Here is a 26,581-nt window from a genome sequence, read left to right on the forward strand (position 1 = left end):
GTTAAGCTCCGCGCTGGCCACGCCCCGGAGAGGTGATTAGCCGCTGAGTTTTGCGCGTCCTGATTGGCTGATCGGGCCGACCGCGAGGTTTGAAAGAGCAGGAGAAGCAGAAGAGGATTTCGAGGGCTCCATTGTGGCTCGTACGGACGCCGGCGATCGAGCGGGCCAAGCTTGGCGGGCCGGGCAGAGGAGAGCACGGAGCGGGGGGAAGCCTGGTGAGAGGGGGGAGAATTACTTTGGACTCAATCCTTGCTACTGGTGTCGGGGAGAACGAGGCTCGGGCGTGAGTTGCTCCTTCTGCAACGGCCGCGGCGGGTAATTTAAGTCTCCCGCTGCCCCTCCTAATGTGAGCGCTCAGCATGTCTCATTTTGGCTACTCGTGAAAACCTCCCCCTTTCACTAGGTTGGCAGTCGTATTCGTAATTCTAGGCATTTATTTCCCATCTTATTTCAGTTCCTCTTTACCTTATGGGACCTGGAAGATACGTTACAGGCGCTAGGCTTGAGGCGGGTCTCCTGAATTAAGTTGCTCTCATAGGGAAAGGAAGAGGGGGATCCCAAAGGCAGATTGGGTAGAGTGGCATGTTCTTTTTAAATAACCCTTTGCAGAAGCTGGTTAAAGAAGCTACGCTCGCACGAGGGTCACATTTGTTGCTGCTACAATACTGTCTGAGCCAAACAATGCACTTGCTAGCACTCCCATAACGAAACAAAGTGCCCACATGATAGTGTTTTCGCTGCAGTCCTAACCCCACTTCCTTGGAACTAAGTCCCAGTGGATTTATTTCTGAGGATATGTAGTTGGGAGTGTACTTAAGGGCTGTCCCTTGGTTGGTTGACGTGTGTTGAATACAGAAGGTCCCAGGTTCAGTCCCTGACATCCTCAGGTAGTGCACAGACTGGGAAAGATGCTCTCTGAAACCTTGAGAGCTGCTCTCAGCAGGTAGACCAGACAATACTGGGCCCAGATGGAGCAGTGGTCAGGTAAGGTACCTCCGGATTTTTTTCAAGTTAGTTTTCCCTAGAATGCAATGCTTCTCTAGCCGAGGTATGTTGCTGGTATCTTATCTACTGTTTGGCTAGTGGAGGTTGTGAGGGTTGTTTGTGCTAATGGTAATTATCCTCTAATTTAATTCTTTTCTGATGAGGTTGTAATAAAAAGGTCTTATATAAATAATAAATGTTCATAAATGTACCAAGCAAACACGTACATAAACCACATGTCTGAAGCAGCACAGGAAGACAGTCCTGAAACCATTTTGACTCCCAAACTGACCAAATGTTTCTCTGCGGGGGGGGGGGGGGACCTTCCCATTGTCTCAGGAATTAAGTAATTACCATCTCAAAGGAATAGCCAGACTACCAGAAAAGGCAATCAGATAAGGCATTATCAGATAACCTGGCAGACAGCAGAAACAACAACATTCAAATGTCTGTTGTAGATCACCTTTTCTGTGATGTATGTATGATGTATGGAGGGCTGGTCTTGCGCTCCAGAGCAGGGAATTTCAAAATGTCTGGGCACACCTTTGTTCTGGGTCCTCCTCCTCTCTTCCTGTGTGTGAGGGGAGCACCCTGTTGCAACAGTTAATAAAGATCTGGCTTCCTAGCTGCTTTGCTTCTCAATATTCTCTGGTTGGCCTCTGTTATTTTCTCCTACCGATGGAGAACCTACAAAGGACTCCATAAGGGCTCTTGTGTATCCCATAAGGGAATAAGGACAGATTTTGTTTACATCATGGGCTTCTTCTTCATTGTTTTAGTTTGGGAATAGAAATCTTGCTGCAACAATAAAGCGATCAAGGCTTCCTAGCTGCTGTTTTGCTTCGATTTGTCCGGCTATGGTTTCTTGCTTGAACCTGACTGATTCAGAACCCACAGGGCTAGGCCCTAGCGAAGCTGGGAAACGGTTTCAGTATTGTACCCCAAGATTATATCCTTATCATAGGCATCACACATTTTGCAGTTATAGGAAGTGTTGTTACAGTTTATTTAGAAGTAGCAAGGAACCTGGAAACCAGGTGGCAAAGTCTGGCAGTGGAACTTGCGCTTCTTTTTCTATTCCTCATCCTATGATGGGCTTCTCTTGCAGCATCAGTGTGTAGCCGCTATGGCCTCCCCAGTAGGGCTGTTATCTGATGAAGAAGCTGTCACTTCTCCTGTGCTGGAGTCCACTGTGGCAGAATGTGGGGCTGGCTTGCGCCGAGACCTCTTGGCGGAGTTCTCTGCCATCTCTTCAAGCAGTGACCAGGTAAGAGCAGTGAGGTAAAGAATTAAAACCCTTGTTTGTGCTCTCTCAGGGGTAGCCAATGTGATGCTCTTTAATATGGTTGGACTGCAGCTGCCCATCAGCCCTGTCCAGCAGGACCCATGGTTGGGAAAGATGGAGCTGTAGACCAACAGTGTCTGAAAAGCATCTGATTGGCTACCTCTGGTCTGGTTTCAAAACAATTAAAAAACAGCAAAATGAATGGGCTAGTATTGCCTACCTCTCCTAAGTATGAACCTAAAAGTCACATGTGGCTTCTCCACAGGCCGCTTCTGATGACAATGGAAAAGTGAAGGTATATGCAAGAGTGCGACCCCTGACACCAGCCGAGATGGAGAAACAGGAAGATAAAGTGAGTTTATAGGCAATGCATGGGCCAGCATCTAAGGTGTGTGTGGGGGGGGGGTGCTTTTGCCAATCTCCTGGGAGGGGATAGACACTGGTCTCTGCCCTTATCCAGAGGTATAATCACACCAGGAGGTTGCCCCCTTTCGCTCTCTGGCAAGGGGAAGAGTAGCCTGGCCCCAGTCTATCCCCCTCACCAAGCTACAATTCCCCGAGTTCCTTATAAAGAAGGGTCGCTTGTTAAGCCATCCTGGTAATTGTAGCTCTATGAAGGGAATAGGGGCTTTTAACGACTCTCAGCACCTTTTAAAACAACAACAACACAGCTCCCATAATTCTTTGGGGGAAGCCATAAATGTTTAAACTAGTATCAGGGGGTGCTGCTGCGGTGGCAAATAATGTTGAATGCAGAATGTTAACTGTCCTCTCTAGGGCTGCGCCTGTATTGACGATTCTGAGACCCTTCTTCTCAAAGCACCAAAGGATTCCTTCACCATGAGAAACATTGAACGGGGGCTTGGTCAGGCGGTGCACAAATTCACCTTCACTCAGGTACATACTTGGATCTTGGGTTTATGTAGGATTCAACATGGACACCAGTTGTTTTTTTTAAGGATTTTGCAGGCCTCCACTAAGGAAAAAGTGGAGAAGCAGGGGCAACCCTTCCCCTTTTCGTTTTACTGCCTAACTCTAACCCCCTGAGGGGGAATGTGTGGCCTGCCTCCTATTCTGACCTGCAACTCCCATCAGCCCTAGCCAGTACTGCCACACTGGTCAGGGATAATGGAAGTTGTAGTTCAACAATGTCTGGAAGGCCCCAGGTTCCCTTTCTCTGCTCTCTAACGGTACTAACTTGTAACATTTGGGGTTGCAGATCTTTGGGCCAGAAGTGGGCCAGGCGGCTTTCTTTGATGCAACGATGAAGGATGTGGTGAAGGGTGTGCTCCATGGGCAGAACTGGCTTGTTTACACCTATGGCGTCACTAATTCAGGGAAGACTTACACCATCCAGGGTAAGAAGCACTCAGTCTGTGCTGGCTCAGGCAAGCACCTCTGCCTAGTGGCGGGGGGCACTTGTCTCAGTGTCTGCTCCCTTCTTCTTTGACTTGCAGGTAGTGGTGCTGATGCGGGCATCCTGCCTCGCTCCCTGGCCATCATTTTCAATAGTATTGGGACGCGGTTGTACCGGGCCATGGATCTGAAGCCCTTCCTCTCGAGTGAGGTGATCTGGCTGGACAGCAAGCAGGTTCGACAGGAGGAAATGAAAAAGCAGGCCCTGCTTTGCGGCAAGATGAAGGAGGTGAGTGTCCCTCCTGCTTGTTGAGTCTCCTGTTATAAGAAGAGAAATGCCCTGATCGGCAACTCAGTGGTCTTCCTTCCTTCCTTCCTTTGGAATTACAGGAGGAGCTGTATACTTCTCTGAATAAAAGTCACAGCACTGCATCCCAGCTGCAAGCAGGCACAAGCGGAAGCATTGACAGTGGCTTAGGTGGCCTCTCTTACAGCTGCCAGTCTGCCAACCTGACAAGCACCAGCCAGCTAGAAGGTACCTACCGCCCTGAGCCACCTGTTTGGGGACAGGTGGTTTTCTAATTGTCACGATCAATGCTGAGAAGTACCTCAAGAGGTGTGGAATCTCAAAATAGATAGGGCCACCCAACCCACAAGAGAGCAAAGGGGGAAAATATCTAGCGACAGCATCCATATATAAATTTTATAACAATGTTGGGGTGGTTTATGGGGACTCATTGATGGGCTTTACAGGAGAGGGCCTTTGGGCTTCCTCTGGAGGGGCTTGTAAAATATTCCCCCAAATCGCTTTTGGCTTGGCTATTGCTTGATGGCCAAAGCCAGTCTTCTGTCACAAACTACAAAGTAGAAAGCTGGACTGTTGATAAAACCATATTTACCATTCAGTAGAAGCTTTGTATTTTACCCCTCTCTCTGAATTTCACACCAGTGAGGGCATGGAAAGGCCTCCAGAAGAGTGAGTGGGCTAGCAATGAAGGGACTTACAGGAGTCTTAAAATCAAGGCAGATTCAGAGGCATGTGAGAATTTTTGCAAGGGCAGGTGCCTATGGCCTTCTTTAGCAGGGCAACTGCTGTGTGTTAAAACAGGAAGAAAAAATTATAAAGTTAATGGGGAGCCAGGCGAGGGCATTGGGAAGGGACAACATGTATTTTGGATGGACTTCAGCTGAGGCAAGCTGTGGGCTGTGGCAGTCACTGGCAAAATACATGTTTGGCTTTCATTGACAGAGACAGGACCTCGCTGGGCTGACCCAGATAATGTCTCGGTGCTGGCACAAGACGATGTGCAGTTTTCCATCTGGGTCTCCTTCTTTGAGATCTACAATGAACAGATTTATGACTTGCTGGAGACGACCACACTTGGCCCAAATTGCAAGAGGCCCAGCTTGCGGCTGTGCGAAGATCAGACCGGCAACCCCTATGTCAAAGGTAGAGACTAGCCAGCTTACCCAGGATGTAGCTGTGGGTCAGCCAGCTGTTTTCCCGTAGCTTGGTCCCCTCTCAATAAGCCTGGAGTCTGTGGGTGGCAGCATTGGTAACCTGGACTGTGTAACGAAATAGGGTCTTGTCTGCTTGCTGAGGGTGATCCCTCGTAGAGATGTGAAGCCTAAAGCCACATATTCCTGTTCCCAGATCTGAACTGGATCAATGTTCAAGATGCTGCTGAGGCCTGGAAACTGCTGAAACTGGGCAGGAGAAATCAGAGCGTTGCCAGCACCCACATGAACCAGCATTCTAGCCGCAGGTCCGTAACAGTGCCATAATTTTATTAGCGGAGTGGTGGGGTGAAAGTGCATGTCTCAGGATGGGCAAAGTGTGTCTTTCGCACAAGTAAACAAGGCCCATGGAGGCAGGAGGGCAAGTGGGTGTCTATGAGATAGGGAATGGGGGTGACAATCTGAGCCCAAGCTACTGGTTTTCATTACTCTTTTTCTCTTTGCAGTCACAGCATTTTCTCCATTCGCATTCTGCACCTCCAGGAAAGCAGCAGTGGGATGGAGCCAAAGATCAGCGAGTAAGTCAAAGTTTTTGTATGCAGTGAAGGGCAGAATTATGAGTTTCCCTGTCAGTTGGCTGAAGGGCAATCTCATTTAAGGGTAGGGGAGTTCAGAGGGGGAAATGGGGTGTGTGGGAGAGTGTCCCCCCTCCCTCGTCACAATGGGCACTTCTCAGACAGACACCCACTGTATGTGTCAGTGTAAAGATTTCAGGGGCTTTTCCAGTATCCCTGCAATGTGCCAGACCTGGAATGAAAATCTCCTATAATTAGTCCCACGTTTTGCTTACCTGAAGCAGAGCTACCTAAATCCTCCATAGCGTGGAATTAATGGGTTTTAGTTGGGTGTATTTGTTGTGGTTTTTTTAATAAAATTTTTATTAGTTTTTCACAATTTAAATAAACACAAACAATGCACAATACAGACAAACAAACACATAAACAAACATGTATAATTTGAAATCCTTTTTTCTTAAACCTTACTTCACTGACTTCCCCGTACCTCCCCTTTCTGCATCCCAATTTCCAAATTTGTTTCAGCAAATCCTCCCTTAGTTGGGTGTATTTGGCAGTGGTTGACATGTCTGGTGTGCAGGATTTCTAACCTGAAGAATGCAACACTTGGGTCTAGTAGGATTAGACTTCCTGTATCCCGATACTGACACCACCCTCCCTCCTCCCCAGGATGTCCCTCTGTGACCTGGCCGGCTCAGAGCGCTGCAAAGAACAGAGAGTCGGGGACCGCCTGAAAGAGGCAAATAACATCAACACCTCCTTGCACACGTTGGGGCGTTGCCTCACTTTGCTGCGCCAGAACCAGCAGAGCAGGTAAAGCTCTTCCTAGCTCTCAGTCTGACAGCTCCTCATAGCAAGGAGCTATGAACCCAGCAAGGAGCGCTTCCTGTAGGATGTCCTCTCCAACTTGAGATGTTTCTGGTTGTGTGTAGGGTTTGTCAAATTTGATTCCCGGCAGGTGGGGTGCCGGCTATGGTTGCTGCTTTTCTGCTCCATTTCTGGAGCTTAAATCCTCTTCCTGTATCCTTAACAGGCTGAAGCAGAGTGTGGTTCCCTTCCGGGACAGCAAGCTCACCCGTGTGTTCCAAGGCTTCTTCACAGGACGTGGGCAGTCCTGTATGATTGTTAATATCAACCCATGTGCTTCATCATACTATGAGACTCTTCATGTGGCTAAGTTTTCAGCTATTGCTAGTCAGGTGAGACACAAAGTTGTTGAAGGTGAATTCAGGTGCCTGCAAGGTTCCATAAATGTTGGCTGGCCTTTGAAGTTTCACTGCTAATCCCTCCTCTCTCTCTCTCTCTCTCTCTCTCTCTCTCTCTCTGTCCCCCTCTCCCTCCCTCTCTCTCTCTTCTCCCCTCCCCCCGGTGTACCCCAAAGTGTGCTTGTTACACTTGTACTCTCTCTCCTACACCTCTTACGTGTTCCCCCATTTTCTTTCCTTTAATAATGATGATTATGACAATAATAATATAATTTATTATTTACACCCCGCCCATCTGGCTGGGTTTCCCCAACTCCCAACAGAATATTAAAAACACGATAAAACATCAAACATTAAAAACTTCCCTAAACAGGGCTGCCTTCAGATGTCTTCTAAAAGTCAGATAATTGTTTATTTCCTTGACATCTGAAGGGAGGGCATTCCACAGGGCTGGTGCCACTATCGAGAAGGCCCTCTGCCTGCTTCCTTGTAACCTCACTTCTCGCTGGGAGGGAACTGTCACAAGGCCCTCAGCGCTAGACCTTGGTGTCTGGGCTAAACAAGGGGGGCGGAGACACTCCTTCAGGTATACTAAGCCGAGGCCGTTTAGGGCTTGAAAGGTCAACACCAACACTTTGAATTGGGCTCAGAAACGTACCTATTTATTTGTATTTATTGCATTTGTTTACTGCCCTTTGCTTGCAAATCTGAAGGTGGTCCACAACATAAAAATGCAAGATAACAAACGCAAATTGCATAATAAAAACAAGAACGGAAACAAACTAGTAAGCCCCCACACCCCAGCCTCTCTTCTCCAGTATCCTCTCCACACCTTACCTTGGCTTATCTTGGCAACTTTTGGCTAAGCTCAGCAGCACCTGTAATTCCCTCTCTGAAGGACCCTTGGGTGCTGGTTGGCTGCAAGAGAGCGGGGAAACGGGCAAGATTGGGGAGATGGTGTATCTCAATCCTTGCCAGGGGAGAAACAGACTTTCCACAGTATGAAGAAGGGCAGATAGCTGGTTGTCCTTCTAGGGAGGGCTAGATGTGGCTTATTAACCTCCAGGCATGGGCGTCAACTTGGGCAGGAGAATTTCCAACAATGTGTTAAACTGCCTAGGTTAAACATTGTGCTGTGGGGCGTGGGTGGGAAAGCGAGGGCCAGATGCAGGCCTCTGCCTTGGCCCTGGGATTCTCGGCCACATCCCCCTGTACTATCCACAGGTGCTTTTGCCTGGCTGGGATGTGCCCATTGCTCTTTGGAATATGCCAACAGCAACACTTTGTATACCTTCCAGATCCTACAAGCTCCTACAAAGCTCCTGTCGATTCAGTCTCTCATCAAGGAGCACAGCCTCCGGGGGAAGAAGATCCCTGCAGAAGCACCGTATCAAGAAGATGAATTGGATGAAGAGAGCGAGGATGAAATGGATGTGACCACATATGACAAAGAGGCAAGTGCTTGCTTGTCTGTCGCTCACTGAGAAAGTCTCCCGTTGGCAGGGTCCTTTGGTAGACTGGAGCAGTCAGAAAACCAGCCAAGAATAGACCGTGAAGTGTCAACTGAAGTTCAAAAATTCTGTGCCCTCACGCAGGAAAGAATGAAAAGCTGTCTGATGCAATGATAGCCAGTTACCGCTAGGCTCCAAAACCTCCTTTGGATACTTACTTGCCCATTAAAAACTGAGTAGCTATGGTAATGCTTGGATGTCTGGGGCAATGCCTCATCTTGGCTGTTCTGGAAAACCTGGGACTCAGCTACATTAGTCAAAAACCTGCGTTTTAAATGCGTTATAAACATGCAACACCAGATGGCACTGGAGAGCACAAAACGTTTCTATGCGATTTTACATACAGGGTTTTAAAAAATTTTGTTAAAGGATTGAATTTATGACTTACAGTGTTTTATTCCTGTGTGTAGATCCACCCCAGTTGTCATGTTCCTTTCCTCTCTTCTTTCAGGACCTGTTGCGTGTGGTTGAAGCTGTGCGAGACCTTCTGCTGAAAGAGCGGCAGGAGAAGTTTCAGCTGGAAATGCGTCTCCGCGATGAGATCTGCAATGAGATGATGGAGCTCCTACAGAAGAAGGAGCAGTGGACCAGGTACTGTTGGTGGCAGAGGGCTGTGGAGGCACATCTCCTCCTTTCCAGGATTGGGCCTTGGCGGTCCATCCCACATCTTGTCTGTTCTTGATATGGCTCTTTCCCTGCCCACCCACTTTCACCTTCCTCTCTGCAGTGAGCATGTGGACATCCAAAAGGAGATGCTGGAGGACGTTTATGAGGAGAAACTGAACAGTCTGAAGGAGTCACTTACGGACTACTATCAGGAGAAGATTGAGGTGTGTGGGGTGAAAGAGCTGTGGGAAGGAGGTGCTGGAGGGTTTCCTGAGGGCAGGACATTGCAGTTCCAAACCTTAGCACTGACCTGAAGCAAGGCACTCAGCTTTATTGGCATCTGCAAAACTGCAGGGCCTCATGACATCTTTTAAAAGATTTAACACATTTATAATGGCATACGTGTTGTCAAATGTGCGCTCTACATCCATGGAAGCTTATGCCAGGGACACCCCAACGTTTTTGGAACCAGGGGCACATTTGGAAATCTCAGAAGCTGTCATGGGCACTAATCAAAAGCCATTTTACATAAAGAAAAAAGCACACCTGCCAGTTCTCAGAACACCCAAAACACCTACGCCATGCTCCCCAAAACAAATTGAAGACAGGCAAAAGCATGCCATACACCCCAAAATAAGGCAACCCCCCACAAAAAAGCCCTTTAAAAAGACAATTGAAGCAATTCAGGAAGAGCAGAGGGTGTTTGGGGGGCTCAGTGAGGGTGTCTGAGGGTTCCATGGTCGGAAACCCTAGCTTATGACATGGTGATTTCAGTCCACACAGAAGAAAGTTTGGGTAAGCAGGAGTGACCTGTGCACAGTTCAGGAACATTTTCGTATAACTGGAGAATGCGGGGGGGGGGGGGGGGAGAGAAATGCCTTTCCATATGTGTGTGGAACAGATCTGATCTGCGAAGAGGCTAGCTCCCAAACAGCCTACTGAAGGCTTATAAATAAATACGCAAGAGGTTTGTGTGTGTTGCCACCTAAAACCCTTGGAGGAGTGAACTACAAATGTGATTTAATAGGTTCTGTATGCAGGCGCATTCATGGAATCCTTTGCACACTTGGCACTGAAACCTTTGGCTCTGCCATGGATTTCTGGGTGTATCAGTCTGCCCAAATGAGAATCTCACAACCCTGCAGGACAGGGATGGCAACCCATGGCCCTTCCAGATGTTGTTGGGCTCCAATTCTCCAGGGGTGACGGAAGCTGTGGTCCAGTAACAACCGGAGAGTAGTTGCCGGTTCCCCATTCCTACTACAGGAGATTCTGGGGAAGTTTGGTCAGCTTATCTTCTGCTGCTGCTGCTGCTGCTGCTGCTGTTCGTTCTCATCTCAAGTTGGCAGGCTGCATCTTCCCAAACAGAGCCCTTCCTGTAATTTGTCTTGTTTGTCTCCCTCAGAGTCAAGATGAAAAGATAAAAGAGCTGCAGGATGCCTTGCAAGAAGCAAAACGGCAACAGCAGCTCCAGGAGAGAAAGGAGGCAGATCCGGAGCAGACTCCACGCAAATCCAAACGACTGGCAGCAGCAACACCTGCCCAGAATCAGGAATTGCTGCAGGCGAAAGCCAAGTTAGAGCAGTGTCAAGCGGAGCTGCAAAGAACTACAGAAGGTGAGGCGTTCTCCCCCTTGTAGTCGCATGGGCTCCAAGCAGGTGGTTGTCAAAAGATCAGACTGCGCAGCGTAAGTCTAGTGAACTGCAAGCCGACCTAGCATTTGGGAACCTTGGTTTCTGTGAGTGAGCTGCCATGAAATGTTAAAGCACACCTAGGATATCTGCCTGACTATTATTAGTGTGGGACCCCTGCTCCTCCTTGAGAGCAGGTCTCCTTTTAAGAAGCTGTATTATAACAGGTCAGGCCATGGGACCAGTTTCGTCTTTCCCATCCACCGATATATGACTTTTAAAGTGGAGGTACCTGGGAGGGAACACGAAAAGCTTTGCATGCATTCCCCATCTTTATCTCTGAAAAATGGTTGCACGTTGCAAGACGTACAAGGAATGGAGACTTAATATTAAATACAGTGGTACCTCGGGTTACATACGCTTCAGGTTACAGACTCCGCTAACCCAGAAATAGTGCTTCAGGTTAAGAACTTTGCTTCAGGATGAGAACAGAAATCGTGCTCCAGTGGCGCAGCAGCAGTGGGAGGCCCCATTAGCTAAAGTGGTGCTTCAGGTTAAGAACAGTTTCAGGTTAAGAACGGACCTCCGGAACAAATTAAGTACGTAACCAGAGGTACCACTGTACTTTTTTAATATGGCAGGTTCCCACCTGACAGAGGTCAAAATTAGAGGGGGGGGGGAGAATGCAAATAATTGATTTAAGGCCGTTTTTGCTGGGATTATCTGATCACAATAGACTGTGATGCAGAGAAGAACCTGAAAAACTTCTCTAAAAATAGCATTGTCGGGGTTCAAATCTGCCTTGAAACATTGCTCCTTAAACTGAAGAGTGTGGGAAAAGGCCTGGGTAGCCTGGCAGTTCTTGGGGAGTATGTTCAGCACTGCACATTTAAGAATTCAGCTCTTGTATTGAGGACTGGCCAAAATAAATTTAACGGTTGGGTTAAATTGCAATGATCTGTGGTTTGTCCTTAAGAGTTGCGTAAACACCAGAAGATGCTGGAGCCGCCACTTTCCTCCAAGCCCATTACAACAAATGTGGACCGGAAGCTGGAAGAAGGCCAAAAGGTAACTGCCAGACCTTCCTTTCCTGGCATCTGCCAACCTCCTTCCTTTACCCTGGGCTTGAATGGCACTGTCTCTGAAACCTTCATCTCCTGCCAATGGGTGCATAACTTCTTTTTCTCCCCAACCACAACTTGCCATTGTATGTAGTTCAGTCTTCCTTAAGGGGCTGGATGCTGCCTTTTGCTTAAATGTCCTTCCCTCTCTCAGAATGTAAGGATGCTGAGATCTGAACTGCAGAAACTTGGGGAGTCCCTCCAGTCAGCCGAAAGAGCATGTTGCCACAGCACAGGAGCCGGGAAACTCCGTGAAGCTCTCTCAAAGTGTGACAACATCCTGGCGAAGCAGGTAGGTGAAGGAGCCTCCCAAATTTCAGCAGCTTACAGGGGGAATGCATGCTCTGCTACACAAGATTGGTTTTGTCCATTTTAGTCAGTTTACATTGGTGTCTATAGACTGAACCATAAAAATTTCAGATCCAGCAGCGCAACACACACATATATCCAAGGCACAGAGGTGACCTTTGATTTAATGGTGGAAATTCTATGAAATAAATCCTTGGTGTCCTTAAGGTTCTGTGCCTTGATCCATTTTTATCTTGTAAGCTGCCCTGAGATCTTTGGATGGAGCGTAAATTAAATACATTATTATTATTATTATTATTATTATTATTACTACTACTATTATTTATTTGTGCCAAGATAGTGCTTGAAAGTGCCAGATCTGATATTTATGTTTTGGTCCATGGAGACAGATGCCACTGGCTGGGGAGAGGTGGGGGAAATCCCATATAGAAACATTGTGCCAGTTTTTAAAAAACATTAAACCATTTTCTGGAGTAGTTTGTTTGTGCTCACAACCACACTGCATTACACAACAGTAGTGACCATAGAATCAACCCCTCCTCCCTCAGTTGTCACACGATTTGGTGGCTGGGTGAAGCAGTCCCAGAGGGCCCCTATAAGGTCCAGGCACCTATCATCTTCATCTCTAATGTTTCTGAGTCCATAAGCATTTTCAGAAGTCTTCACATTCAGGGTAATTGGCTGAAATGATTGGCACCTGTCTGACAAGAGGGGAGGCTCCATCTTCATGAAACTGAATTTCTCCACTGGCTCTTCCAGGACCAGACTTTGGCCGAGCTGCAGAACAACATGATGCTGGTGAAGATGGATTTGCGGAAGAAAGCAGCCTGTATTGCAGAGCAATTTCACACCGTGCAGAAGCTCCAAGCAGCACCGACCTCTTGCAGCAAAAAACGGTTTTGTGCCAACAATGAAAATGTGCAGCCCAGAAGTCAACCTCCCTTCAAGAAGCCTTTCTTGCACAATTTCCTGACTTGCACAACAGCCATGCCTGCTGTAGCAATAGAGACCCCCTATAGTAGTATCCTACGTGCCCGTGGCTCTCCAACATTTAAAGCCACGCCCTTTGGCAAAAAACACTGACTTTTGGGGGGTTGTAGTGTACCTGGGAACAAGCAACCGGTTGATAACTTTAATATTTTCCTTCACGTTAATGTGTTGAGGCCTGAGCTAACTAAATCTTTGGCTTCCCAAAAATGGTTACTTACTATGCATGCCCTCGGTTTCAGGCCAGCTGCTACTCCAGTGTATATGGAACCTGGATACATATTCCTTATGTTTATCACCTTCAATAGCTTATGTTATGCATGTGAAATGTTTATTATCTATGTTAATTGTATAATAAATGTACCTTGTGTCTTCTAAAACCTCATGTTTATGTGAACAAGCTCTAATAAGGGAAACCTTTCTAGCATTTGTTTTTAAGTTTCTTCTATTTGCCTGGTGGACTAGGCTCCACAACCACGAGGCCATAGCTGTTCCCTTTTCTTGCAAGGAATCCTATTCGGAATAAGGGAAACGTTGACAGCTATGCACGAGGCTGATTTCTGTGTCCCTCTGGTAGCCCAGGCATGAGACTTCAATGGTTAATCTACACATGATCCCTAATACAGAAAGTATTCAAAATTCAAATCTTATAATGGGACAGGCAATGTGCCCTACTCAGTTGTGCATTTCTGGACAAAGGGAATCTAGCTCCTTGGGAGTGGGTAGAAGAACAGACTATGTTTTCCATTAGTGCTACTCTTAGTATAAATAAAAGTACTTAACTGATGCCAAGTTGGATTCCCAGCCTTAAGACAATTATGAGCAGTGCAAACTATTCCAAACCAACAAGACAGATAATAACTACATCTATGGGCATAAATCCTGACAAAGTTCCAAGTCTGGCCTGCTAATTCCAGTTCTTGACTGAGGGCATAAATAGAAAGGACTCCCATCTTTTAAGGTTGTAGTTTTAAATCATGGCTATAATTCTACAGCAGTGGTGAGACGCTTGTTGCAGGCATCACATACTGACACCAGGGCAAGGTGTCTACTCTAAAAATACCCAGTTTAAACTGATCCTTAGAGGTGGTACAGTATTGTAATTGTCCTATATTTAGTCTTCTACAAAGCTGAAACCAAGGCATATACTATTAGAAACTGATAACATACGCAGTAGAGCAAATTATGTGTACTACATTTTCTAAAAGCCACTCGCCAGGAAATTACCCTAGAGACTTAACTGTTACTTAGGCAGTGGCACAGCAGGTGTGGTTCTGGAGGGTCAATAAAAAAAATTATATATGATTTACACCAAACCTCTATACAATTTTGACAACCTATAATACCCTAAATAGGCAGAATCCTTATTTACATGGTGTCTGGGTTTTGTTTTGCATATATTGCAAGTATGGTGCAGATTGGGATGCAGTGGATTAATAACTGCATTAACGTGAAAAATGTTAACCTCCAATATCATTGGTTTTCAGTGCTAAGCAAGGCTATCTAGGATATAAGCTAAGTTAGTACAGTGCTGGCAGAGCTGAACCAAGATATTTTGCTGCCTAAGGCCGGGTAATTTGGCACACAAGATAAAAAATCCCACAACTGCTTTTCCCTGGGAGTAAAAATACATTAAAAATAATTTTATTACTTACAGTCCTTTCACAGCACCTAAAATCAGCTGTGACACTGCCCAATGGTAGGGGTGGCCTTGAATGTTTGAATTTGACGCAGCAGATCTGGGCCCAAATTTGTAGCTCACTGACTATGAATCAGTCTCAGCCTACCCACCACCACCACCAATTGTGATGATAAAATAAGGGCTCTGTATAAACCCCTGCCTGCAAGGATCTCCAGATAAGATAAAAATTAACAAAATGTGAGTGCTCTAGCCCCAACATCTGTGCTGTACAACAGAAGTCAAAGTTCTGTGTTTTACTAACATAAATGACAAGAATGTGTAGTAAAAACAATTTAATAGTGGAAGCAGAATTCAAGCTTGCTCAACTGCAGACAAGTCAAGTTTGCATACCTGAATTCCCATGTCAGTTGAAGAAAATCATACCATTGTTATTCTTTACCACTTAGTTTTTTCTGCTAAGTCACATTGAGGATAGATCACAACCATTATTTTATGTCATAGGATCATATTCAACAAAACTGCATCCCTGCTAGGATACTAGTTTACAACACCCCAGCTTCTAGTTCAAAGAACTAAGCAATAGGTTTTTTTCCTACTGAACAGTTATGTTGTGTTCCTGGGCAACAAAAATGTGTGGATGAGTTTTGCCACTCAAATAGTGGTGGATACTTCTAGAGCCCATATATATGGATAAGCTATGTCAACACTGCACTCTTGTCTTAACAAACACATAGAAGTCCCACCACTTCATTGTTACCAGGCTACACAACAGCATCGGCTGCTGCATTAGTAAGGGAAATGGTTGGATATGAATTACTACATTTTTCACCCGTGTCTCTACATTTGTACTAGACAAACGGCAGTCCCTTTGCTCTCTCCATTGGCTCCTTTTACCAGCCGGCTAATCTAACACAGTGAATTTGCTCGAAAAATAACTAAAACCAAAAGGACAAGGGACCAACTGCTGCAAGGACATTCTTTCCATCATGAAATAAGAGCGAGGCAGCACCATTTCTCCTCCAAAAGATGACACACTGGTAGCCAGCAAGACATTACGAAGGAATGCCATGAACATGACAGGCAGAGAAGCAACTCCAATTGATATCAATGGAGGAAAGTGACTTTGGAAGCCCTTCTTACACCAAGATGTCATGCTAGAAAGGAGAGGCATAACAGGAGTAGAATGGATTCAGTCACTCACTATGAAATATGGTGCCGCCAGCTTTTGATGCCCGCAATGTAACTATCTTCAACAATGAGTTATCAGCCCTTCTAGAAGGCATCACTGGATACAGAACCCTCCTTAGAGAAGCAGTATTGGAAGGAAAACCCAGGCTCCAGCTGGATTACATTTGCAGTTCACATCAGCCCAGAGAGGCAGGCACACTTTACGGTGTAATATTGGACAAGTTCAGGGGTGACACACGGCGTGTTGGAGTGTTATTGGCAGATAGTGAAGAAGGAAGCAAGAAAGGTGTGGCAATCTCTGTGGACGAGGTCTCCCCTTGATTTCGTAACTGTAAGATTTGCCGCAAGAGGGCCTTCCCTTCTTCTCTTGTCTGGAAGAGAAATGAAGTTGCATGAGCAAAGAGCAAACACAGTGCAATAACTAGAAAGGGGCACATGGGTGTTCCTGTGCAAAGATCAGCCATTCTGAATTGCATGTCAGATCTAGCGAGCCTTTAGATACTCCAAATCCCAAGATATATTTCTCCCTGATGTGGCTACTCCAGCAAACTATTCACTAACTCTGGGGTGGGGAACATCTGGCCCATGTGCCGAATTTGGCCTGCAAATCTGTTTTCTCTAAACCATGCCCACCTGTCCCATACCCAGTGTCCTATGTGACATCAGGTGTGGAGAAGGTAGAGACATGGCTTTGTCAGCTGCACAACCAAGTTTCCCTTTAAGAAAGCTGGCTGTCAAGCATTTGGGAAGTGCTGAACAATGAAACTTTGACAGGTGAGGTAGGGCAACCCACCTGTCAATCATCTGATATCACGATGCCACCCACCTGTCAAGGTTGGCCCAACGAGGTGGGGAACATCTGGCCTGCTGTGCCAAAAGGATTCCCCATGCCAAACCAACTCATCAACAGGATTCTAAATACTTTACTTCCGGTTCATGCTTTCTCTTTATCTATTTCATGGGCAAGCTAACCTGCAGGCCATATAAAGCCCACTAAGATGTTTTTGGGTGACCTGCAAGCACATAGCTGCACATTTTCATGTTTTATCCATGTAACTAGCAACACATTTCTTACCAGGCAAAAACTAGCTACCTCCATTTCCACAAGGAATGAAAACTTTTTAGCAGATTTCTTTACTTGCTTTTCACACAGCTCTTGTCATGATCTGGTGTATTATTGATTGGTTCTATTATTAGAGGTAGATGGGTGAGCTCTCTGACAATCCTGAAGGATTTAGATTGTTGTTCTAGAAAAGAGTTGGGCTTTCAGTCTCTCTGTTAGGTTCTTTCAATATCCTGTGTAAGTATGACTTAACACATGTGTGGCCTCAAACCATTATAGCCATACCCAAGAGGGGTCTCAGTGGTGGCACTGTGGGTTGAAGCAGGAATTGGACCCAGTGAAGAAGTCCACAGATGATGTGTTGGGTACTCACGTCATTGAATGCACAGCATTTCTGGGCACAGGCTGAGGCTTCATCCCAGAGTTTACACTTGAAATAATATTGAGCCAGGTAGCGGAAGGCAGTGCTTACTTCCAGGTGCTCCACTATCTCCTAGAATGGAATAAAGGTATTTATGGTTTGGTTCAGGGTAAATTCATTTCTTATATCAAGATTTAGTATTAACCTGGGAGAAACTGAGTATTTACAACTTATTATTTAAAAAATCCAATTTAAATACAATGTTTTTCTTTTTTAAAAAACAACAACAGCTGTTTTTATCCACTCTGTATATCCTTCACTCTTTCATTCCCAAAATCATTTGGAACTGACTCACCCCACAAGAATAGATATCTTGTATGTATTTGATATAGCACTGAGCAGCTTGCTCCGATTCATTCAACTGTTCATGAAGCCTGGGAAAGAAGAAAAAAAGGCAAAAGTGTGTTCTTGCTTAAAGGATAAGACCACCACTATAATAGAAGAAGCTACCTCTTGTCCACTATAAGTATTCAATATGTAGTTGATGGGATTATCCTAATAACAAATGACATGCTTTGGAGTAAGCCTAGGTAGCCTATCAAATGTGAGCTGCATTTATGGGGGGAAAGACATTAAGCAATGTCTTAATCTCTGCGCCTGTCACTCACAGGTATTTCCCAGGGGTCATTTTCATCAAGGTAGGCAAACATCCCATTTCCATACTGTAGCAATTTTAGTTTTATATTTATCTTGATATACATTATAAAATACTTTTTATACTTAGTTTATGTGTAGCCATTTAATTATTGCCAGTACCTGTATGAATGCACACTGTGTGACGCACCAAGAGCACATGCCGATACCAAGAACTATGGAAAAACCACTAGTAGTTATCCAGAATGTTGCTGCCATAAAGGTCAAAGATAATCTGGAGTACTTCCCCTAAATAATTTCCTGGGATCACAAGGACTAAGAGCTATGCAGAAAGACAGGAAACATCCACATCATAAAGTCTGCAGACTAAGATTTCAGTCCAAAAGGCAGTGGTCAGATAAGGAGGTTTTGCCAATCTATCCAAGAAAAGCAATATAAAACTACTACTTACTTTGCCAGTTTCACCAGTGCCATTTTTTCCACATCTCCAACAGCATAGGCTCTCCAATAACACTGTCAAGAAAAAAACAACAAATGCAAAACTGTCTAGTCCAGAGTCAGAGGTGATATTGCCTACTATCCTGCCTAGCAGAGATGAATGAATAGTATGAAGCATATCAGAAGTAACATAATACAAGACTATAGGAGTGATAACTCCAATAAACCTAGCTCCAAGTTTTGGACAATATTTCCCTCTTTTTTTCGAACAGAGGATGAAGAAATAATGCCATCTGAAGATCTGACTGCTATTACTACATGGAAGAAAAGTGCAAACAGAATAAAAGCTCAGTTCTGGAAACTGCTCACTTTTTAGCACTTTCCCCCAGTACCTATGTTCCAGCTACATAACCTACATTCACCAGTCCGTTCTCAAGAGGCAATGAATGGACAGAGGCAATTCAATTGTTATGACAAAACAGCACAGCAGAAATACACTAGCATTTCCTTTATCTGGTTCAGGATAATCCCCACTGCTGCTGCTCAAATGCAAATCCATATCCCGCCCTACCTTTTTGGCTTCCACTAGCTGATTCAATTTCTCGTAACATTCTCCAAGAGCTACCAGCATACGGGAATCATTGGGCCTGTGAAAAACATGAAACTATCAGTTGGCTCACAAAAAGACCGAACAAGCTCAGACTTCTAAAGCTACCTAAAACCCAATGAGCACTGAGCCTCACTTTTAAATCTAGTAGCACAACAGTCTTTTTTTTGTCAACGTCCCAAAAGAAGAGACTAAAATCAAACACTTAAAACCCAGCTGTTGGGACTTGTTATGATTTCAAAATTGAGTTTTAAAATTTGGATTGTCCCATGCACCCTTCCTTTAACTGTAGAGTAGGAAGAGTCTGGGAGCAATGGAGAGATACGGGGAGCTATATTAAGTGCCAAATTCTCATTGTTTTTTTGCAAAAGTAAAGATCAGATTATCTTTTAAATGACACGTAAGATCCCCTGCCTCTGGTCAATCTGCACGGAAACATTAGATTTTGTAATTTGCAGGGCAGCCATGGCAATGCGCATCCCTATTTCATTTACAGCAAGCTGACTCCATACACTGATAATGGCAGCTACTAAAAAGAGTTAGACACAAAGACAGTATTTATACTGGGCAGTTTTACCTGAGCTGATGGGCCCGCCGATAGTAATAGAGACAGTAAAAGGGCATCTTGAGGATCTCATATGTTTGCCCCAATCCGTACCACGCTCTGTAGTCTCTTTTATTCACTTCTATGGCATGTCTAGAAGAGAGAAAGCCACAGGAATTCTTTGAAAGAGTATACAGAGTATACAGGTATACAGCACAAACGGAGGTAAGATCATAACAGTCTGCATTTGTTAAAAAAGAAAGGCACAAGTAGAATCAATTGGGAGAGTAACAACAATAGAAAAAGATCTTGTTAAAAGTACTCCCCACCCTAGGTGGAAACCAGAAGTAAGCCTTCTTTTTTGGAAGGCATCTGCACACGCACCTATATGCCTGAATGGCTGCTGATGTGTTTTTCATTTCCATATATTCGTGTCCCATGAGGGTCCACGCGCCAAGGTATCGAGGATTCAGCTTCAACGCTCTCTGGAAGTAGAGAGCTGCTTTTTCATGCTGTGAGCGCAAACTATAGTAGTTCCCTATGGCAAAAGCACAATGAAAAGTGAGCAGAGAGCAGCCAGGGCCTGGGAAACAACAACTCTGCTAACACTCTTCCATGTGAAAGAGGATCATGTCCTGCAGCTTCCTCCCATCCCTCTTCAAGCAAGCAAGGTCTCTCACCAATCACACAGCAGGTCTCAACACGGTACTTGTCAATCTCACATAGGTTGTGGGCCAAATAGCTCAGTTCAGGCTTCATACTCTAGTGGGATAAAGGAAAGTGGTAAGCTTAAGGACAGGAGCCAGTGGGTGGGGGTGGAACTGCAGGGATGGAAACACACTCTTCTAACACCAGTGCATGAAAAGAAAGAAGGAACAGCATTTCAAGCCACAAAATCAGTCACTAGGTTGTCTGAACTAGGAGAATCCAATGAGAACAACAAATCTTGGGATGTTTGGAAGTCATCAGCAACAGGGACTACCAAAGACTTGGCAATTTCATACAATATCCAGAATAACTTCACAAACTGGTTCAAGGCAACTGGAACATCTCCCTGTAGCAAATGTTTCCTGATTCTGTTTGCCGTTATATACTTTCACTTGATAGTGCAACGCTGTTATTTCCTTACAGACCAAATTTCCCTACTGGGGTTTACCGCTAAGAAAACATGAGTAAGTTTAAGAGATATAGACAGAAAAGTTCTCTATACAAATCGAAGGATTGCGAGCAATTTAAGGTTGAGGTAAGGTCACATGCAGCAATGGCCAGCATGGTAGTACAGGAAGTGACTTCCTACCTGGCTCCCCAATGCAATGCATCGCTGCCAGTTACCAAGACGTCAGGCAGCAGGGAACTCAGCAGAATACAGACAGACAGCTCAGCCAATCCAATGCTCCTCCCACTGTGCCAAGCTACCTGCTCCCTCCCACTCTCCCTTTCTGTAACATGGCTTTGGGAAGACTGCTAAGCAACTCCATCCTGCCCACACCACCCACTACTCAACCTATAATGTAATTCAGATTGAGAAAAAAAGTACGCACCCTGACATAGAGCAGATTAGAGAAGGTGTCCATATTTTCTATCCTGTAAGGGTCTTGTTTTCTTAGTTCGTTGAAGATGGACAAAGCTTTATCAATATCTGAGGAAAGAGAAAGGCAGGCACTAAGGGGGAAAAAGCAGGAAACAAAACACCAGAAGGCCCAAATCTGGAAGGATTCACTGACCTCTGATATTGTGATAGGCCACTGCAATCTGAGAGATAATGTAGGTGCTCTTTGAAAATCCTGCATCAATAAGACTCTGGTACTTCTGTAAGGCCTCATCTATCAGCTGCAGCTCTGTGTAGATGTGTGCCAGGAAGAACTCCTTTATCCAGGTATCTGGCAAGGACAGGAACTTCAGCTGGCAACAACCACAAACAAAGAGGGACACATTTAGAGAAGCTGTCTACAGCAGCCCCCAAGAACTGCAGGAAAGGTTACAACATGGGCTCGGTTCTCTCCACCCACTCAATGGAAATAATGCTAACACCTCCAAGTGCTACTGAATTACTTAAGATTTGCTGGCAAATTCAAGTATTCCAAATCAGAAAAACCACCAAACACAGTATCGACCTCATGATAGTTCATGGATCAAATTGTACCAGAAAATAGTGGCCAGATCTGAATTTATATCCTGTCTTTCCTCCCAAAGAAATCCAGGGCAGCAATCATCACACACCTGCACCTGAGAATCCCACAAATTACCATTTCTTTGTCTGTGATCAAGTTACAAAGCTCCAGCCAGGCCCCCCAGTGCAATGGCAAAACATGGGTAGCTTCAACAAACACATCAATGGCCTCTTTCACCAGGTCCAGCTTACGCAACACAACTCCATACCTAGGGGGATACAGAGAACGGGTAAGAGAAACACTAGTAGGGCAAGAGCCTATGCCATCCCCGTGCCCTAGTCTGACAATTTGCATGGTGAATTACACGCACACAAACAGACAAGAATCCCTATTCATTTCACAATCCCAACTTCATAGGTAAAGGGGCCCCTGACCATTAGGTCCAGTCGCGACCGACTCTGGGGTTGCGGCGCTCATCTCGCTTTATTGGCCGAGGGAGCCGGCGTATAGCTTCCGGGTCATGTGGCCAGCATGACTAAGCCGCTTCTGCCGAACCAGAGCAGCACATGGAAACGCCATTTACCTTCCCACCGGAGCGGTACCTATTTATCTACTTGCACTTTGACATGCTTTCGAACTGCTAGGTTGGCAGGAGCAGGGACCGAGCAACAGGAGCTCACCCCGTCGCGGGGATTCGAACCGCCAACCTTCTGATTGGCAAGTCCTAGGTTCTATGGTTTAACCCACAGTGCCACTCGCGTCCTTGGATGTAAACTTATGGCTATTCTCTACAATATGTCATTAGTGCATCACTTCAGTGCTTACAGATAAAGACCAAATCCATCCAGCTCTCTGGCTTTGCGTTTCTTGCTAAGCTCTACCCGTAGCTCTCTTAGAACTTCATTCTTCACTTGCCCCTTTTCCAAAGGACCTGTAAACAGAGTAATCTATTATTTGGTACCATTAGAAACACATGTTTATAAAACCATTTTTAAATATTGTACTGCAAAGATTCTGCCAAAGTTTTGTTTAAAGCAAAGGGTGGTACTATTGCAAAATGTTTTGAGGGCTACTGCTTTAAACTAGCTCAAATACAGAACAATGTATGATGGGGAAAGGGAAGTTAATTTAACAGTTAAATTTTGCTCATGTTTTGCATTTTCTTTTTTAAAAAATCAAACAATAGTTAAAGAAAAATAATTTGTAGTCTTGGAAACTGTAAATCAAGCGTCAAATGCCAAACTGGAGAAAGTTGTGTGTTGGTTTCTTACCCAGACTATCCACTGTCTCATCATCCTTCTTTTTTTCACCTGACTGCAAACAAACAGATTTTTAAAAGAATTTTAAGAACCAGCAATTTGCTATCATGAGATGTTCACTTAGACATGACATGGGTCCAGCTACTAGAAGCAAAAAGAATAAAACTTCACTTTCTAGATATATCACATAATCTTTATGAAGAGAGGGAGGAAATCAAGGAATGGGAATTGATTTATCTTATTAACTCACCAGGTATCTGGAGTACATATATAGGAAATAGGCCTTCTGGCTCTTGCAGCCCCGGAGAAAGTAAGCAGCCCTGTCATACTCTTTCAGATCAAAGTAAGATTTAGCAAGGGTGTAAGCGTCCAAGTCACGAGCATCTTCCTAAGGACAAGAAATTAAAAAATTGAATTCCAATGTAATAAATTCCTTAGACACCTTCTTCTGTCAAGTAACAAAAGCAAATGCTTTTCTTGCTTTTGGTTTCCACTGAAGGACAAAATACAGAGTTGAAAGCAGCAGTTCTCAAATAACGTCTGGTTGACCAAATTCCTATTCTCTAATACAGTATGAGCTTCTCTGAGAATAATAGAAAATCAGTTTAATTTTATGACATTTTAAGCCTTGATGACAAGAGAGCAAATGGGGATGGATTAAGCCCACACAAGCTAAAAAGAAGGGATCCTAAGAAAGCAAACTGGTTGCATTAAAAATTGTTTGCCTGGCAAGTGATCCTAGCACTGCTAGAAGCAATATTGGGAACCAAGGGTCCTCTAATCTTTGGATTGCAGACACTCTTTAGAACAGTGACTAGTGGGGTGCCACAGGGTTCTGTCTTGGGCCCGGTCTTATTCAACATCTTTATCAACGACTTGGATGATGGACTCAAGGGCATCCTGATCAAATTTGCAGATGACACCAAACTGGGAGGGGTGGCTAACACCCCAGAAGACAGGATCACACTTCGAAACGACCTTGACAGATTAGAGAACTGGGCCAAAACAAACAAGATTAACTTTAACAGGGAGAAATGTAAAGTATTGCACTTGGGCAAAAAAAAATGAGAGGCACAAATACAAGATGGGTGACACCTGGCTTGAGAGCAGTACATGTGAAAAGGATCTAGGAGTCTTGGTTGACCACAAACTTGACATGAGCCAACAGTGTGACGCGGCAGCTAAAAAAGCCAATGCAATTCTGGGCTGCATCAATAGGAGTATAGCATCTAGATCAAGGGAAGTAATAGTGCCACTGTATTCTGCTCTGGTCAGACCTCACCTGGAGTACTGTGTCCAGTTCTGGGCACCACAGTTCAAGAAGGACACTGACAAACTGGAACGTGTCCAGAGGAGGGCAACCAAAATGGTCAAAGGCCTGGAAACGATGCCTTATGAGGAATGGCTAAGGGAGCTGGGTATATTTAGCCTGGAGAAGAGGAGGTTAAGGGGTGATATGATAGCCATGTTCAAATATATAAAGGATGTCATATAGAGGAGGGAGAAAGGTTGTTTTCTGCTGCTCCAGAGAAGCGGACGCGGAGCAATGGATCCAAACTACAAGAAAGAAGATTCCACCTAAACATTCGGAAGAACTTCCTGACAGTAAGAGCTCTTCGACAGTGGAATTTGCTGCCAAGGAGTGTGGTGGAGTCTCCTTCTTTGGAGGTCTTTAAGCAGAGGCTTGACAACCATATGTCAGGAGTGCTCTGATGGTGTTTCCTGCTTGGCAGGGGGTTGGACTCGATGGCCCTTGTGGTCTATTCCAACTCTATGATTCTATGATTCCCTCCAGCTCAGCTACAAAGAACTGAGCATTAAATAAATGTGCACCCCTCTCATCCCTTCCTTAAAGAAGTAAAGACTTCAAGTGGATTAGAAATGCAAACTGACTTGCAAATGGAGCCTGCTTGTCTTTTTTCTAAGCATTACTGTTTTCAATTGCCACAACTTTTTAAAGTTATGGTTTTCTAGGATACTACATCAGAGCAGCCTCATCCGTTTTATGTGTTGCAAAAACGAGCCCTCCTCCCGTACGTACCTCTGTGAGTTCAGGTGCAGGAGGCAGCTCATTAAAGGGCAGAGGGTCCAGGGCAAAAGCCAGCTCTGAGGCCCTACAACAAGAAAGCCCACTGCAGCTTAAAAAACACAACGTTCTGCCAGTCTGGCTCAAAATACAGTGGTACCTCAGCTTACAAATGCTTCGGGTTACAAACACTTCAGGTTACAGACTCCGCTAACCCGGAAGTAGTACCTTGGGTTAAGAAAATTACCTCAGGATGAGAACAGAAATTGCACGGCGGCAGCGGGAGGCCCCATTAGCTAAAGCGGTACCTCAGGTTAAGAACGGTTTCAGGTTAAGAACGGACCTCCAGAACGAATTAAGTACGTATCCAGAGGTACCACTGTACTCATTACATACAACAGGGGAAGGGAACCTTTTTCTTTACAAGGGCCATTTTCCCTCATACGCAACTTTCCGGGGGCAGCATGATGCTGGGGTGTGGGTGGGTGTGCGTGTAGAGACAAAGAGTGGGAGGCACAAGTGATGTGATTCTCACCTTTGTACAACAGGCAGCCTCCTATGTTTCCAGGCTCACTGCATCCAGGCAAAAACCCTTGAGGACATAGAGGAGGGCCATGGTAGTGTGTAGCCTGGGGAAGAGCCATAGCCAGCAGGCAGTTTCAAGAGCAGGACACAGCAGCTTGAGGAGCTGCACTTGGCCCCCAGGACTCAGGTTCCCCAACATGCACAATAGCATGCACAGACTTCCCATACACAGGGCCGGGTTTAGGTTTGATGAGGCCTTAAGCTACTGAAGGTAATGGGGCCCTTTATATGTCCAGCTGTCCTTTGTCAACAACAAATTGTTGCTGCTTTTTGTGTTGAATATATGCTCTATGGTAATTTATGGACCTAATAGGTCCATACACAACACAAAACACTGTTGCTATATGTAGGTTTTATTTTATTTGTTTTTTAGCTTGTATTTTGGAAATGTACATCCAGTGTTTTTGTAATTTAATTTTTTGGGGGGCCCTCAAGCGAGTGGGGCCCTAAGTTATAGCTTGTTTAGCCTATATGTAAATCCAGCATGCCCATACATCCTCACATGGCAGGCGGCCTGCAGCCCGATATAGCTGGCACTTCAATGTGCCCGTTGTGTACAGACCCATCATAAGCCATAATACTTCAGAAACCTTAGTAACTAGCAAAACGGCGTTCCCCCAAAATAGCCAGCCAGCCCCCTACTGCAATTTAGCTGTGCAATAGCCGGATGACACCTGGCCATGCCCAAGAGTTAGCAAGCGGCGCGCGGGCTGCCGAGGTCTTTTATTCCCCGCCCTTCCCTACGGCGACAGCATCCCGTCGCCCCAGAGCGCCCCTTGCAGCCTGAGGAGCCCCCGTTTTGCTGGAGACCCTGCACGCAGCCCTCCCGCGACTCGGTGGAGAGCACGCGCAGCCCTTTATCCGCCGCCGCCGCGGCCTCCTCACCACTTCCCGCTGTGCTGCAGGCCGCGCTCCCGGCTCCGCTCCGCCACGTCCAGCAGCTGCTTCTTGATCCCGCGCAGGTCGGAGAAATCCGCACTGGTGGAGCCGGCCACAACCGCTGGCGCCGCGGTAGTCGCCGCCATCTTCCCGCAGACGCGAGCGCCGACCAACCAAAGCCAAGCCTCGCTCCTCG

At 45.5% G+C, this 26,581-nt stretch overlaps 2 protein-coding genes across 3 annotated transcripts; one reads left to right on the top strand and one right to left on the bottom strand.

Moving 5' to 3' along the window:
• The first annotated feature begins 77 nt into the window (after positions 1 to 77).
• On the top strand, positions 78 to 13,408 carry KIF20A (kinesin family member 20A). 2 transcript variants are annotated; one of them, XM_082213758.1, is made up of 19 exons: positions 78 to 215; positions 2,093 to 2,251; positions 2,535 to 2,621; positions 3,047 to 3,166; positions 3,489 to 3,627; positions 3,727 to 3,914; positions 4,016 to 4,160; positions 4,875 to 5,075; positions 5,280 to 5,391; positions 5,590 to 5,661; positions 6,328 to 6,471; positions 6,692 to 6,857; positions 8,162 to 8,317; positions 8,826 to 8,965; positions 9,102 to 9,204; positions 10,386 to 10,596; positions 11,588 to 11,679; positions 11,887 to 12,024; positions 12,801 to 13,408. In XM_082213758.1, the coding sequence occupies exons 2-19, from the start codon at positions 2,111 to 2,113 to the stop codon at positions 13,122 to 13,124; spliced, it is 2,679 nt and encodes an 892-aa protein (XP_082069884.1). In that variant the 5' UTR covers positions 78 to 215; positions 2,093 to 2,110; the 3' UTR covers positions 13,125 to 13,408. The 2 variants fall into 2 exon arrangements, with proteins under 2 accessions (XP_082069884.1, XP_082069885.1); XM_082213759.1 differs by lacking the exon at positions 78 to 215 and adding an exon at positions 262 to 283.
• A 1,579-nt stretch (positions 13,409 to 14,987) lies between these two features.
• Positions 14,988 to 26,531, bottom strand: CDC23 (cell division cycle 23; the record flags this gene model as incomplete). The annotated part of the gene is made up of 16 exons (XM_082213760.1): positions 14,988 to 16,229; positions 17,295 to 17,414; positions 17,638 to 17,716; positions 18,388 to 18,449; positions 18,946 to 19,021; positions 19,559 to 19,678; positions 19,910 to 20,063; positions 20,206 to 20,287; positions 21,067 to 21,164; positions 21,250 to 21,427; positions 21,772 to 21,904; positions 22,462 to 22,567; positions 22,908 to 22,950; positions 23,146 to 23,283; positions 24,937 to 25,009; positions 26,392 to 26,531. The coding sequence occupies 16 exons, from the start codon at positions 26,529 to 26,531 to the stop codon at positions 16,059 to 16,061; spliced, it is 1,773 nt and encodes a 590-aa protein (XP_082069886.1). The 3' UTR covers positions 14,988 to 16,058.
• Between the last annotated feature and the right edge of the window lie 50 nt (positions 26,532 to 26,581).

Source organism: Podarcis vaucheri (genome assembly GCF_965113315.1).
Source record: "Podarcis vaucheri genome assembly, chromosome: 2".
NCBI lineage: Eukaryota > Metazoa > Chordata > Lepidosauria > Squamata > Lacertidae > Podarcis > Podarcis vaucheri.

What these genes read in the sequence shown, in the direction of transcription:
- KIF20A (XM_082213758.1), top strand. Translation starts at nt 2,111, where the DNA reads ATGGCCTCCCCAGTAGGGCTGTTATCTGATGAAGAAGCTGTCACTTCT. An exon ending in AACCAGCATTCTAGCCGCAG is followed by an intron (nt 5,392 to 5,589) that starts GTCCGTAACAGT and finishes TTCTCTTTGCAG; the next exon opens with TCACAGCATTTTCTCCATTC. An exon ending in ATGGAGCCAAAGATCAGCGA is followed by an intron (nt 5,662 to 6,327) that starts GTAAGTCAAAGT and finishes CCTCCTCCCCAG; the next exon opens with GATGTCCCTCTGTGACCTGG.